Source organism: Melospiza melodia, chromosome 14 (genome assembly GCF_035770615.1).
Source record: "Melospiza melodia melodia isolate bMelMel2 chromosome 14, bMelMel2.pri, whole genome shotgun sequence".
NCBI classification, from domain to species: domain Eukaryota; kingdom Metazoa; phylum Chordata; class Aves; order Passeriformes; family Passerellidae; genus Melospiza; species Melospiza melodia.
In genome coordinates this window covers 6766072-6781048 of record NC_086207.1, presented here as the reverse complement: position 1 = coordinate 6781048, position 14977 = coordinate 6766072, and the positions used below count along the sequence as shown (strand labels likewise).

Here is a 14977-nt window from a genome sequence, read left to right as displayed (position 1 = left end):
TCAGAAGGCTGATTTAGTATTCTGCTCTGTTCTACTCTACTCTACTCTACTCTATCCTATTCTATTCAAAGAAATTATACACAAAAACTATACTACAGAAAGAGAAAGGATACTTCAGAAAGCTAAACAAGAATGATACTGAAAGCTCCTGACTCCTCAGTCTCACACAGCTGATGGTGATTGGTCATGAATTAAAAACAATTTACATGGAACCAATCAAGGATGCACCTCTTGGTAAACGATTTCCAGACCTCATTCCAAGCAATCACATAATTAATGATTTCATTCTTTTCTGAGGCTTCTCAGCTTCCCAGGAGAAGAAATCCTGGGGAAGGGATATTTCAGAAAATATCATGGTGACAGTTCATCACCTTCTTGTAGTGAAGCTGGAAGCTTCACTTTTATACTTTTCCTGTGTCCCTGGAGAATTGATTGTTATATAGGTACTTCACTAACATCAGCTACTTCTATTTCATGCAAACTCTTCACCCCTGTATCATTAAAATATTAAACCCCTGGCAGCCAAGCAGAGCAAGCAGCAAAGCATCTGTTTTTCTGAAGGTTTTTGTCACAGTTGAACACCATGTAAAACAGGCCCATCACTTCCACTATAATTACTCAGATTAATTTGAATGTTCTTGTAAAAATTTAATAGAGATAAATGTTAAAATGAGAGCAAGGCCCCTTCAGTCTCTTGCACTGGCACATGAAGTTTTGCATGACAAATTCTGCTCTCATTTCTGTACTGAACATGGCTGAATTATTGGCTTTTTGGGCCTCAGGCAGCATGGAAACCTATCAGAATGTGCTGCTGAATAAGGAAATTGCAACAATGAGTTGCTATGTGGCTTTAAGAAAATTAGAGTCTCTCTGACTCAGTTTACTCATTGTAATAAATGGGCAAACAATATTTAATCCTTCTCTGAGGGTCATCTTCTCAGAGCTGACTTTATCAATAGCAAGCCCACAAAACAAGCACAACTTCTCTAACAAGGAAGACTTTGGAAAACAAGGAACTCTGAGAGGAGAGAAACTGCAGAAAATAGTGGTACTAATAAATCTGCACAAAGCAAGGCCATTTCATTTCTGTATGAGGCTGTCACTACCCAGAAGAGCCTAAAGACATTCTAGAAACATCTTTCAAATGAATAACGCAATTCTCCAGTCTCAATTTACTGTAAGACTTCTTACTGGAAAAATGGAATTGCTGTCAAGCATCACTAAAATTAATTTATCTGCGAGTTGGGAAATACTCCTTGAGTTACATTGCCTGGAAATAACTATTGTTACAAAGGAGAATATTGTCTATTGCTTCAAGACTAAAGAGCCTTTTAATGAGGTCTGAAGCAGAAATAGAGGTGCAGACTTGTTTCAAGGACAGGCAAGAAGATAGGACTGTCTCAGCAATGCACAGAAAGAGGATGAAGGTCCCTGTGTGTGCCATATTTTACTTCTAGAGCTTTTTTAGGATACAATAAATTTTTGTCTAGTCTGATAGGAAGGCATCAGATCCAAAACACTTTTATATATTTTCTCTAATTTTCTGTAGGAGTGGAAAGGTTTAGGCATTGAAACAGGAAATTTCTGCAACTTATTACAAGATGTATATCAGAGTCCAGCTGTCCTTTTGAACCTGAAATACCTCAGCTGGTCCAGACTTAATCTGGGCTGCTCCAGCTCCATGTTTCAGTGAATGAGAACAGAACTAGTCACCATACCTAGAAAGAATAATTTTTTTGTTTGAAATTACCCATACTGGGCATTGCTGTATCTACAAGCTGTTCCTCAGCACTGCTGTGCCAAATTCCAGCTTTTACAAGGATCCAATACTGGGAACATTATATCATGATCAATAAAACACCCCGTAACAAGTAGCAAAACCTAATAAGAACTCTCAGCAGGAAGAACAAGGGATAATAGAGTAAAAAAGGCACTCACTTGCCTTGACACTGATTCAGCCACTGAAATAATTTTTTTTCAATTAATTTTCAAGAATCAGCATTGTCTGTGTAGACCAAGAGTTTCATTCACATCCACGTGGCAGAGGTTGGAACTCTGTCCATCCCAATGTGATCCTTCTCCTGTTTTATCAACAGCAGGGCACAGATAAGGGGTGGAAACCCCACCACAGCACAGGCAGAAGGTGGAAACCTCCTGGTGTGCAAAACCATCACTGCAGGAGAAACACGACCCAGGCAGGCAGGGAGGCACCTGCAGACAGGCAGGAATCTGTCCAGCCCCACTGGTTTGTGAAGAGGGAGAGCTCTTTGCAGCTAATTACAGCCCTGTTCAATGACTACACTGTTTCACAGCATGCTGGAAAAATGAGCTCTACAACAGAAATACCAAAGTTTATTCGACTTGTTAACAACATACAATGTGCTCATAATAAATTTTAGTTAGATGGTGTATGTGGAGAACAGATGGTGGCATTCATGTGTTTAGCAAAAATACTAAATGAAGACAAATATAGTTGATAGAGACTTTAAATTAAGAACCAGGAAATTTTCATAAACAACTTAATTATCAAGGTCTAAATACAGCTAAAGCTTTTAGGGAAAACAGACAAAATTACATCTACAAAGACACTGTGTTGCACACTCTGTCCTTTACATTCCTAATTGTGGGAGAAATGCATCCACATCCAAGTCTCAGTCTCACAAATATTTAAACACTTGTCTTATGGGTTTCCTGGTCAGAAGTTAATAAGAAACCATTACATTAAAGGAAAAGGCCTAGTAAATCTTCCAGTTCATGACAGGCTGGAAGGAAAATGCACAGGATGATAACTGAGAAGAACACTGTGTTCCATGAGCATCCCCAGGAATGTTATTCCAGCCTACAAGTATCTGCCAGCTTTAACATTTCAACATCCTCATCCTGGGAAATGGAGAATAAATGGATGCTTGCAGCCACTTTGTTGAGCTGTGCTCTGCTCCCACAGTGTGGCAAGGATTTTATCATTTTCTGAATTATTCTGATCTAGGTTGATACACACACCTGAGTGTTGCTACACCTGGATGTGCCAGTGGGACTTCCCCTTAAATTCAGACCTGCAAGGTCCAACAGCAGAGAGAAGGGATAAAAGTGGTGTGCAACAATAATTTCCTGATGCTTTGTGTGAAAAAAATGAGATGGGATAGGACAAGAGGTAAGGAGAGGGGAAAAATCCAGAAGAAACAAAAGACATAGACACCCAGCACAGAAAGAGAATTCAGTTTGAACTTCTGAATGCAGTTTTTTCCTTTGAGCTTTACTTCTTCCATGCTTAGTAAAGTGAGAATTTTGAATTTTGATCACAGGTTTTCCTGAAGGTGTGCCATGCAGCCATCCAATAAGGTATAGACTCATGCTAATTTTGACCTAAGAGCATTTTTACCAGTCACTTCTTTCACCACTTGAAATCTTTATCCCTCTGCCAAAAATAGTCAAAATGAGAGGGTAAATTGAAATTTTCCAGGGCATGAAGGGAATGTGATGTCTCATGAACAAAGTTTTAGCACATAAACTTCAATTCCACTAGAAAATTAAGCTGGGAAAAAAGAATGAGGCATTCAGCAGTTTTCCCTGTAATAAACACATTCAGCAGCAATAAATACAAAGAAGAAACAAGAAGAATTTTGCATAATTGACCGAGGAAACACGATACCATAAATTCAGCCTCACAGCCAACATGCTAAGTTACAAGTTTGGTAGGAAAAATTCTCTCAAGTTCTATTCATGGTTGTATATTTCAGAGCCTTTCAAGGCTGGGAAACCCAGTATTTGCTATAATGGGATCATAAAAAGAAGTTTTACATGTACTGCAAGGCTGACAGCAGCTATGGAAGCAAGCAGGGCATGTGGGGCTAACTGCAGCATGAAGGACTGGATGGATCCCTGCAAACACAGCTTGGGGAAGGGAATGCTACCAAATAATTGGAGATGTTGTAAGCTGTGTGAGGAATGGAACTGACTTCCAAATGTAAAGTTGACTTAAATTCTTTTAAAGGAAGGGCTAAACAGCACAGCATTGGGAAGGAGTGTTACTTTACCAGTGAGTTTCAAATATCATTTGCTACCAAATAATTAGAGGTGTAAACTGTGTGAAGAATGGAACTGACTTCCAAATGTAAAATTGACTTAAATTCTTTTAAAGGAAGGGCTAAACAGCACGGCATTGGGAAGGAGTGTTACTTTACCAGTGAAACTGATATTCAGACCCAGATATCTGATATTGAGATTCATGCAGACAGCTGACACCCTGCTAGCCACACACACAGGAGTGGGAAGCTCTTCAGCAGATCCAGGTGAAACTATTTTCCTTGTTTCGGCTCTTTCTGGCCATGGACACAGTGGCTAAGCCTCAATCTGGAAAAGTTGCATCTGATGCTCATTGGCAAGGTCAAACAAGCAGCAGAGCTGGCAGGGCCTGTGTTAGATCCATCTGCTCAGGCATATATACAAATTATTTGGCAAGGCACGGGAAATATCACAGCAATTTTGGATCAGACTGCTTTCAGATTGCCAGGTGGAAGTTGAGAGATTTTGATCATGTGCTGTTCACAAAAATCTTGTGACTCCTCCTTCTGAGCACAGACCTTGCTATAGAGACCCACACCTCGGGGATGAATCCTCACTCACACTGGGGATGGATTAATTCTTTCTCTTCAGTCTCCCATCCCAATGGGGTAATAAAAATGTGCCTTCTGAGGACTGCTGTTCAGAAGCCAATTAATTTAACCTGAAAAAACAATTAATTTCATCCACCTCTAGTTTGGAATAGAAGTTTTTTAATAGAAATCCGAGTTTACCTAGAACAATCTGAATTATTTTTTCAGTTCAGCATCTCTGTTTACTCAGGTGTACTTACACTGACACGTCCATACCGCAACAGAGTTGCCTGCTGCTCATAAACATGAGAAATACTATTTGTTAAATGGCACAGAAAGCAGGTTGTGAAAACAAGGGACCCTGATGTTGTTCTTGTGCTGCCCCTCCCAACACTCAGCTGATTTAGCTCCCTCTGCAAACTTTCTCAGTGTTACTATCAGAAGTAAAAATATAGACAATATTTAAAAGCCACTATATAGTTATGTCCTATGTCAGTCTAGCTTCATCTGGCATCTGATTAAACAATAATTGGCCATGGCAGCAGCACTTCTTCGTGACTTCCTTGTCCTTGTTAATAAATCACAATTGTCAATTTATAGCAAATTAGGCAAACTCTGCTCTCTTAAGCCTCATTTTATTTCAATCAGAAAGATTTATGACCCTCCAGGGTATAACACACCTTCCATTACCTCTCCAGCTAGTAATCAAGAATATACCTGTCAAAGTCAAAGTGCAAGGATTCATCATATTATATTTTTTAAAAACTCTGGTTCTTTTCCCTTGGGTGTGGAATTTAATTCTCAGTGGACATTTGAGGTTTATTTTGTAATTATATTAATTACCATGCAAATCCTGATTGCCCTTCCAAACCTCTCCCTACATGAGCACTTTGTGTTTCAATGGTCTTTTAGGCTTTTAATCAATGACAGGAGATATGTCATTAATCCATCAGCAGTCAATTCACACAGCACATGTCTGAAATGAGTCCAGAGGTGCCAAACTGGATGGGACAGGTGCTCTAGAGCTTCCAAGGTTACAACTGACTGATCCAGACCATTGTGTGAACATTTTGGGAGATGCAGAAGAAAATTAGGGATGCTGAAAAGAGTTAATTTTGCTGAGGGTTGTATATATACAATGCAATATATTTGATGCAAATCCAACACTGAATATTTCCTATGCAGTCTCTATTCATGAATGAGAACAGTGTTTTAAGTACCTTCAAAATACTTAAGTGCCTATTTATTTTAAAGTACATTTTGCAGTGACAATAAAACTTTCCCTTTCAGGCTATCCAAAGTCAGGGCCTCTTTTTCAATGTGAACTCTGTAGAGAAAGTTATAAAGACTGGACATTTGTATAGATAGCAAAAATACTGTCAATATGATTTAAGAAATAGAAATAACATATAATTGTTGTATTTTAGATTAACTATGCCTAATGCTTGAGCTACTGAACAGCCTGCCTGGAGAGGAGCACACATTACAAACAGAAACCCAATGAAGCCTAACATGAGGCAGAGATTATGTGATTAAAAAAATCTCTCCAAAAAGCTCGCTGGGTTTCTGAAATAAATAGAGCTGAGGATGCTGGAAGAGTCCCAGTCCCTTGGAAGAACCTTCTGCTGGCACATCCCTGTTTGTTAAGGATGCAGGCATTTGGTTTGCAACAGATAAAAGGTCTCTCACTGAAATACACACAATTTCAGCAGAAATGTCAGTGTAATCTGTTTGGCTTGTGGAAGATCTGCAAAGCTTCCCCTGCAAGGTTTCCCAGCTCAGAGACACCAGCAATCCTTTGTGAAATCCATCTGATAGGGGGCTGGACTGGCAGGTTCAGTGATTTCAGAATCAAACATGCACATGAATTTTACAGACTTCTAAACAAGTGAAGCATGTCCACTGTGTGAGGCAAGAGCACAATATTTATTTCAGAGGCTCTCAGAAGTATGAACCCACAGGGATCAGGGGGGCAGAGAGCTTTGGGACAACCTTACCTGCAGTGTTTATGCATTTACCCTACACACTAATCTAATCCCAATCTAATTCCCAAACGAGTCTGGCATTAGATCATTTCTATTAACAAGAGGGGCTTTACTCTTCTTTTCTTCTTAGCCTGCTTATTGCAACTTCATCAATTCCATCATCTCCCAAGGAAAGGAGAAAATAAGGCAATCAACCTCCCAGGACAATCTCTGCGCATGTTCTTGGACAACAAAAGAAACCCAAAAGCCATTTCATAGAGTGCATTCAGAGCCAAGAAAGCCTCAAGGATAACAGATGACAGAAAATCACAAGGAAATTTACAATAAGGATTTTCAGCTGGGGCCAACTACGTCAACTGCTTCAATCATGCAGAAATGGTGGGATGCAGAAAATTAAGATCTGGTTAAACAGAACTTGATTAAGCAGAGTTATAGGAACCAGCAATCACCTGAAAGGCAGAAAAACCACAGAGGAAGAAAGATTTTTATTTAGTGTAACAGGACCAGGCAAACATAAGAACCAGAGCCTGAAATTCAGAATAAATGCCAATAAAAACTTCTCCTTTACCCTGGGAAAACAAAGATTGGAAGTCTGGTCACTCATTTGGAACTAGAGCAGGAAAACAGTAGTAAAACCACAGTGAGGGGGAATAATCCACACTGACAAGAGAATGAATGTGGCAGTGCCCACCTGTGGGAATAATCCACACTGACAAGAGAATGGAGGTGTCAGTGCCCACCTGTGGGAATAATCCACACTGACAAGAGAATGGAGGTGGCAGTGCCCACCTGTGGGAATAATCCACACTGACAAGAGAATGGAGGTGTCAGTGCCCACCTGTGGGAATAATCCACACTGAGAAGAGAATGGAGGTGGCAGTGCCCACCTGTGGGAATAATCCACACTGACAAGAGAATGGAGGTGGCAGTGCCCACCTGTGGGAATAATCCACACTGACAAGAGAATGGAGGTGGCAGTGCCCACCTGTGGGTGCTGCTCCCCATCCCTGCACTGCTCAAACACAGGGGATGCCTGAAGCTGCTCAACATCTGCTTTCTTGCTGGCCCAACAAAAATCAAAATCCTTCTTCAGAGCTGGCTTTAGTGCTAAGAGCCCTCATTAGGGCCTGCCACAGTACATGAGTGGGTTTTTACAGGGCCTGTGGTGGGTGTGCTCCTGCCTTCAGCCAGCAACTGGGGCAGTAATCCCTCCCTAAGCCTCTCATTTTATGCTCTTCTACATGTAAATCTCTGTTTTCTTTACACCTACTACAACAGAAAGGACAAAAAGCAGGTAACACAAGTCTGACTGCTGCATGGTAGATTTTTACAGAATAAGCACGTTGAAGAAAATATTGTGATTTCTGCATTTTTTTTCCTGCCCTAGGAGCTCTATATGAAATTATAATCAATTACTGCTTACACTGGTGTTTGCCCTAAAAATCCACACATAAATAAAGATCTACTCATTTTATGTGGCCACCCATTACCTCTCATCCCTAAAGGCTTTCTCTTTTATTTTACGACGAGTGGAAAATGCTTCTTTGACACTCATTAATAGGCAATTTCAGTATGGCTAAAACAATCAAACAAAAAAAAAAAAAAAACAACACCCCAGATCACATTAACACACACTCCAGGAGAATTTATTAGAATGAAAGCGCAAGGCAGAACCACCTCACACAAACAGCATTTTGCTGCACTCATTTCTTCTACACCAAATCTTGGCATGGAGCTGACATTGCAGTGCCTGTCCCCTGATCCTGGGAGAGAAGGGACCCAGGGCAGAGAGAGGAGGATGCTTAGAGTCCCTTTAAATTCCTTCTCCCTTTATTTGTCTGCTGAGGGATGCACGTGGGGTATTGCAATGTATTCACGAGGGTGCACCAGCCAGCCTGCTTCTAAGTTTGTTAGCAAAGCCTCAAGAATTCATCAAGACTATTGAAAGATAAATTGTGCTAAATTAAGAAAAAAAGAGAATACCAAGATGGCAAGAACTGGATAACAGAGGACTGTGAAACACCTGGGCTGTAACCAATCATTACTCTGAGAAATGCAGGCAGAGAATGAGTGAGCAAGACAAAGGCACCAATCAAGAAGTGTGTACTTAGCAGTTTGTAGAATCTAGAAATATGGGTGTAACGTAAACAATGAACAGCTTCTGCTTAATCATATTAGCCAGTTCTTCAGGAGTCCTGAATTTCCCACAATAACGGGGACCCATGTGTGTTAACAGAGCCAAAACAAAAGCACAGAGCTACATCTGCACACAGGATCAGCCTGACAACCCAGGCACAGCAAAAGCCAAACCCTGCCCGGGGTTACAGCCACCCAACCCCACCCAAGTCAGCATCACTGAGACATTGCCCTGTTGGAACAGTCTGTGTCAGCCCCAGGGGAGCAAACACCCCACGGCCACGCTGAGCTCTGTGCTGAGTCCTCCCCAGGCTGCCCCTGCTGCAGGGCTCTCACAGATTATTGGTGTAAGGCTGCAAAAGCTCGCTGTGGTGAAGTGCAAATTTATCTAAACAAATAAATTTATTATCATATATCATTAATATATATTATATATTATATATTATATATAGTATATTATATATATACTATATATAATATTAATATATATTATATTATACAATCATATAATAATATAAATTAATATAATATAATAATATAATATATAACTATTATATTATTATATTATATTAATTTATATCAATTTATATTATATTATATTATATTATATTATATTATATTATATTATATTATATTATATTATATTATATTATATTATATTATATTATTAATTTATATCAATTTATATGATATCAATTTATATTAATTTATATCAATTTATATGATATCAATTTATATTATATTGATATATTATAATTATAATATTATATATTATTTATTTATTTATTTATTTAAATAAATAAATAAATAAATAAATAACCCCTGCTCCAAGCACAGGCAGGGCCAGTGCACCCCAGGAGCCAGGGGTACAGCCAGGGCAGCACCTGTGGCACGGGGACAGTGCTGAGAAAAATTCCTGTCAGCAGCCACAGCTCCTCCTCAGCTGCACTGACCCCCTCAAGGGCTGGCACTGAATTTTTTACCAATGCACAAAATGGGATTTGTATGAATCCCCCATTTCCCAGAGACATCCTGCTCTGGGACTTCTAAACTTGTTTCCAGGGACAAAAAGCAGGCGTGGGGGGTGGGGAGGGGGAAAGAGCCAGATTCCTAGCAGAAATTTGGAGCCAGCTTCCTCACTAAATATCATTCTGACTGCACTGTAATGCCTCCCACCTCATGAGTCTGGCTGCAAACAATGCTGTCTCTCCAAAGCCCAAGAGCTTTGCCCGGGATTTTTCCAATTGTGTCTGTCATTCTGGATGATTGGTGAAATTGCCTGAACCCTCAAGTCACTGCAGGTCTGCAGGAAAAGTCAGGACACTGGCTGAACTCAACAGGGAGGTGAAGAGATTTGGGTAAAATTTAGAGCAGCTCTAGCACAGACATGCAGCAGCATCTGGTGCCTGGAGTGAGGGATGTGAGCTGTGCCAAATTTATCCATCTTCACTTTCCATTTCAGACAGCTTTCAGTGCCAGCAGGACCCAGAGGTGACAAACATCTGCATGCCAGCAGCTCTGGCTCCTTTACCTGAGCTATCAGAGCACATTCCTAGGCAGGCACTGCACTTCCTGTTCTGGCTTGGCAATGTTCCTTCATTTCAGGCAAAACAAAAATGCATTTTAGACTATTTCCCCAGTTTCACAAGTAATTCTATTTGAAAGTAAGCAAATTATTCTTTATTTGTTGCTACTCAATTTTAAGAAAAAGAAAGTATAAATGACAAAAATCAGCCAAAAAACCCCCAAAAAGGCATTTTCAGAATAAAGCAATGACAAAATACACAGTGTGTTGGTTTCAAACACACTAGTTTTTGCTACAGTTATTCAAGTGAAGTTTTTTCCAATAGTTTATTGATTGCAAACATGATTAATCTCTTGAATTCCAACACCCATGAACTCAGTTTTGCAATATCAGTGGGAATAGTTACAAGCCACACACTCAACAGAATCAGTGAACTGGTGGGCTCCTGTTATCTATTTCCCAGCCCCAGCTGCACTCACACTCACTGCCTTTTGCAGGTGGCCAGCAGCATTTCCAGCAGGAGAAAGCTCCATCTCTCCACTTACAATCAGACTTTACAATCTAAACCACACATATTATTTAAATCACCATTCAAAGAATGCTGTAGAGAAGAGGAAAAAAAGCAACCCACTGGAAAATGACCCCTATGCCTGTGTTTAATATGAAAACATGATTTTTGTAACATGGAGAGCCAGCTCCTGCCAGCACTGGTGGCACCCTGGAGATCCTGCCAGATGCTGGAGGTGCCATACCCCATTCCTTGGGGCTCTTTCCCCAAAGTACAGCCACAACAGCACTGTGCCAGCCATGGTTTATCTCCAGCAAGCACTTTCATCACCCATTTTAAGGCAAGAGCAGCAGCAAAGATCATTATCAGCTCAGCCTTGCCCCTCGTGGCTCAGGTGTTCCATGACTTATCTCGCTTTGAGCTTACCCAAACCATCAAGGGCAGCACTGGAATTGCTAAAAGCCCCACAAAGTATACATTCATACATTCAACAGCCAAAACATCTCTGTGAGTATGAAAAGTGAGAGATGGAACCATCATCAGTGTGACAGCAAAAACCAGACCACAAGCTTGGAGAATGCAGAGAGTGTCCTGGTCCATCAGGCACCACTCTGGCAGCTGCTCACTGAGGTGACTTTCTGTGTTTTTCTGAAGGCTGGCACGAGCACAGGAGCCCCACAAAGCCTCTTGTAATGCCTGCCCCCTCACAGGGAACATTACAAAGCCGTCAGCTTGAATTTGGAAAAAGGGTGGGTTTTTCACTTTATTGATGCACTCTTCCACAGAGGATTTTTTTAAAATCTACATCAAACAAGGAAAAACAAATGCTGAGAGGGCAGATTTAGGGCAATTTATCAAGGTCTGGGAAATAGCTTCCAGATGGATGGAGCTGTTTGGTGCTGGCTGGTGAGAAGGAAGCAAGGTATTGTTATTGAATTAGCATGAATCTCTGGTGGAGAACTGCGTGGTAGATAGAGTGCTGCTTTCATATGGTTTGCATTTGGACCTTTCATATTTCATTTTTATTCAAAAACCTGTGGTAAAGACACACAGTTCTTTTTTTTTTTTGCTTATTCAATTCTGCCTGAACTGTTGGCCAGTGTTTTTAAACCCTGCTCCATGCCTGCTCTTTGCCACGCTTGGCTGGCAGCTTGGTGCTCACAGGCTCACAGTGGCTTTGGGTTTTGCATTCCCACACTGATGTCACCTGAGACAGTGTGTGAGAGAGGAGGGAGAAGAGCTGGATGCTCTGTGAGATGTTTAAACTGAGTCACATCAAGTGTTTACCAAAACCCCTCCAAGGAAAATGATGCGTCCTGACTACAATGTGCTGATAAACTGGGGGGTTATTCTGGATTTTTCTTTTTAATTAATCTTCCCTTCATAAACATGTCTTTCAGCAATATAAATGCATCTATCCCAGTAACTTTCTATCTAATCTATCCCAGTGAATAAGGAATACTGCAAAAAGCCAAAAGAACAACCAGCAAACAAAAATCTGAGGGCCAAAAGGAGAAGATATGGTCATAACACATTTTTACTTAGAATAACCTGGATACCTGCTCCATGATACATATCTTAGAGAGCAAAGATTTATGTGCTTGCCTTCTAGTTCTGAAATAATTCACTTTTCAAGTTCCCAACTGAAGAAGTCAACATAATTTATGTTAAAAATCAAATTTCAATGACCATTTTTAATTAACCTGAAGAGATAAATAGATTGTTATCAAGTAGTTTCAGGTAAACAGATTTTTAACAGTACATTCTTTTAAATCCTAGAAAAGTTTCTGGTTGATATGCCACTGGGTAGAAAGATTTCTAATGACAGAAAATTTCCAATGCCTCTTTCAATTATTTAGGAGAACTGTTATTATTCTTGAGTAGGGCGGTGAGGTGAAATAGAAGAAACAAGCTTTATATTTTCCCTTTCCCAATATTTCAGGGATCTGTCAATTACTCTGGGATGCATCAGAACAAAAAAACAGAGACAGGAAATGGTGATATCATCAGAACCAATTATTTCCTAAATCCTACCTGAAATGTAACACACAGATACTTGTGCTTTCTTCCCACATGCATGTCTGGTTTTGCCCTCCTTTTTTCCCCTATAATTCTTATTACTCTGTGTTTTATGAGCATCTGTTTCAGCTGACCAGGACTGTGAGAAGTATCCAGAGAGGCCAATAATAAAATCCCAATCTGCAGGATGCAGCCTATGCTGGCCATAGCACCTGAAACGCCCCAGGCTGAGAACAGATCATATGCCTCATTTATTACTTAATCCTTCAGCTACTGACTCCTGCGCTGGATTTCCAGCTACATCAGCTCTGGGACAGTGTCCTGGTGTCCTGAAGCTCTCGCAGTGAACAAGGGGAGTTATCCATCACTGCTGAAGAAACTGCTTTACTCAATGACCCTTTCCCCATTTCCCACTGTGTTATCAGGAAGCCCACAAAGACTGGAATCCACAGGATTCATACTTGCAGATTCCTCTGTGGACATAATAATGAATTCTCTCTGAATTCAGAGAGAGCTGATTTAGGGGTTGTGTCTGATCAGGGATCACCCTTCTGCTCATCAGTCAGTGGAAGGTAAATGTAAACTACCAGGTGTCAACATTCTGTCACCATGGACCAACCTGGCCCTGAATTGTCACCTGAACTGCCTTCCCTGTGGCTGGGAGCCTGTGAAATGGTGGTCTGGTTGCTGGCAGAAAACAAGAAATGAAAAGGAGGATAAAACCCACTTGGCATTTTATATGGATATCTACATCCAGAATCAGAGAATGCCCATGGTTGGAAGGGACCTCTGGAGATTGTACAGCCCAACCACCCTGCTCAAAACAGGAGCAACCAGAGCAAGTTTCTCAGGATGATCTGTGCAGTCACAGCACAAAACAAAGCCATTCCAACTGCACAGGATGAAATTGGTGGCAGGGCACAGTTGAAAAGTCACACACAGCCTGCTTGAGCGAGGAACTTTGGAGCCCAGTGCTTGTAAAATTAACTCCTCACAGCACAACCATTAAAGAACCACAAGTGATGGGGAGCAGCTCCTTGCTCCTCATGTGGTTCATTGGAGCCATACCTTGAAGCCAAAGGGGCAGGTGCACTGGAAGAGCTCCACGGGGTCACTGCTGCACGTCCCATTGTTCTTGCAGGGGCTGGAGAGGCAGGGGTTGCACTTGGACACCACACTGAGATCCACGGGCTCTGCAGAGGCAAACACAGAGTGAGTGACGGGGTCTCTGCTGTGGGGATGAACCTGAGGAGTCAGGAAGTCTCTTTTTCCCAGCCCTGAGACCGGAGAAGAGGCAGAATTCCTCAGCTCTGGTTCTCAAGGTTGTTTATTTGCTCTTATCCCATACATTGTCTTTCTTTCTCTGACCCACTGAGATCTGTCCAGCAGGTTGGGCTGTGGCACTCTGACTGCCCTGAGGGTGGTGTTATCTTTTTATACTAAAAACCACCTGTACTTTATTTACAATAATTTTCCAATACCTATCACCTATGTGAGACATTCTGTCTCTACTCTAAAACAATCCAAAAGTGTCATCGTCACCCATAGACGGAGGACAAGAAGAAAAGACAGAACATGCCCAGATTCCTCCACCTTGCCTCCTGAACCCCCATTCTAAAAACCCCAAAATTCTACTTTTTCACGCTGTGATAAATTCACTATCATTCTATTCACACCCTGGTGGCTTGTAACTCCTCACACAAAGTTGGTAATTGTTTCCATGGGCTAAAATCAAAGGCACAGGCGTTTTTGACTCTGTGCCAAGGTTTCTGAGCCCCCCTGCCAGGGTCTGGAGTCCTCCAGGGCAGACAGAGGGATGTCCTGGGTTCCAACATGTTAGCAGAGGGCTGGATTGCAGAATTAACACCTCCCATGCACACACCAACATCTTCCCCCAAGCACTGGCACAAATGCACAGGCTGCAGGTGCACTGGGGATTCCCAGGGATCAGAGAGGCTTTAAGCACTTAAATCAAGTGCTAGGCAAGTCTCAATGATGCTCATATTCTCCTGAAGATGCAAACATATGCTCTGAAAAAAGCATGTTGGGAACCTCCAGGGAGTGGGTTATATATATTTATATGGCTTTCAGCAATTTTTCCTGTTCTCAGTTCTGGAAATCCTGCAACAGCAACCCCAGGGAACTGTAACCTGACATTTCTATGGCTGATAACAAGAATGAAAGTGCAGATGCAACAACATAAATAAAAACC

The 14977-nt window shown here is 41.2% G+C and overlaps 1 protein-coding gene across 4 annotated transcripts in view; it reads right to left on the bottom strand.

Annotated features, from left to right (window-relative positions):
* The window catches only part of SLIT3 (slit guidance ligand 3), a 491085-nt gene that overhangs the window by 60661 nt on the left and 415447 nt on the right, over nt 1–14977 (bottom strand). For all 4 annotated transcript variants that reach the window (XM_063168563.1, XM_063168565.1, XM_063168564.1 and 1 more), the window contains one exon: nt 13834–13958. In XM_063168563.1, the coding sequence (XP_063024633.1) occupies nt 13834–13958 (125 nt within the window). The remainder of the gene's footprint in view (nt 1–13833; nt 13959–14977) is intronic.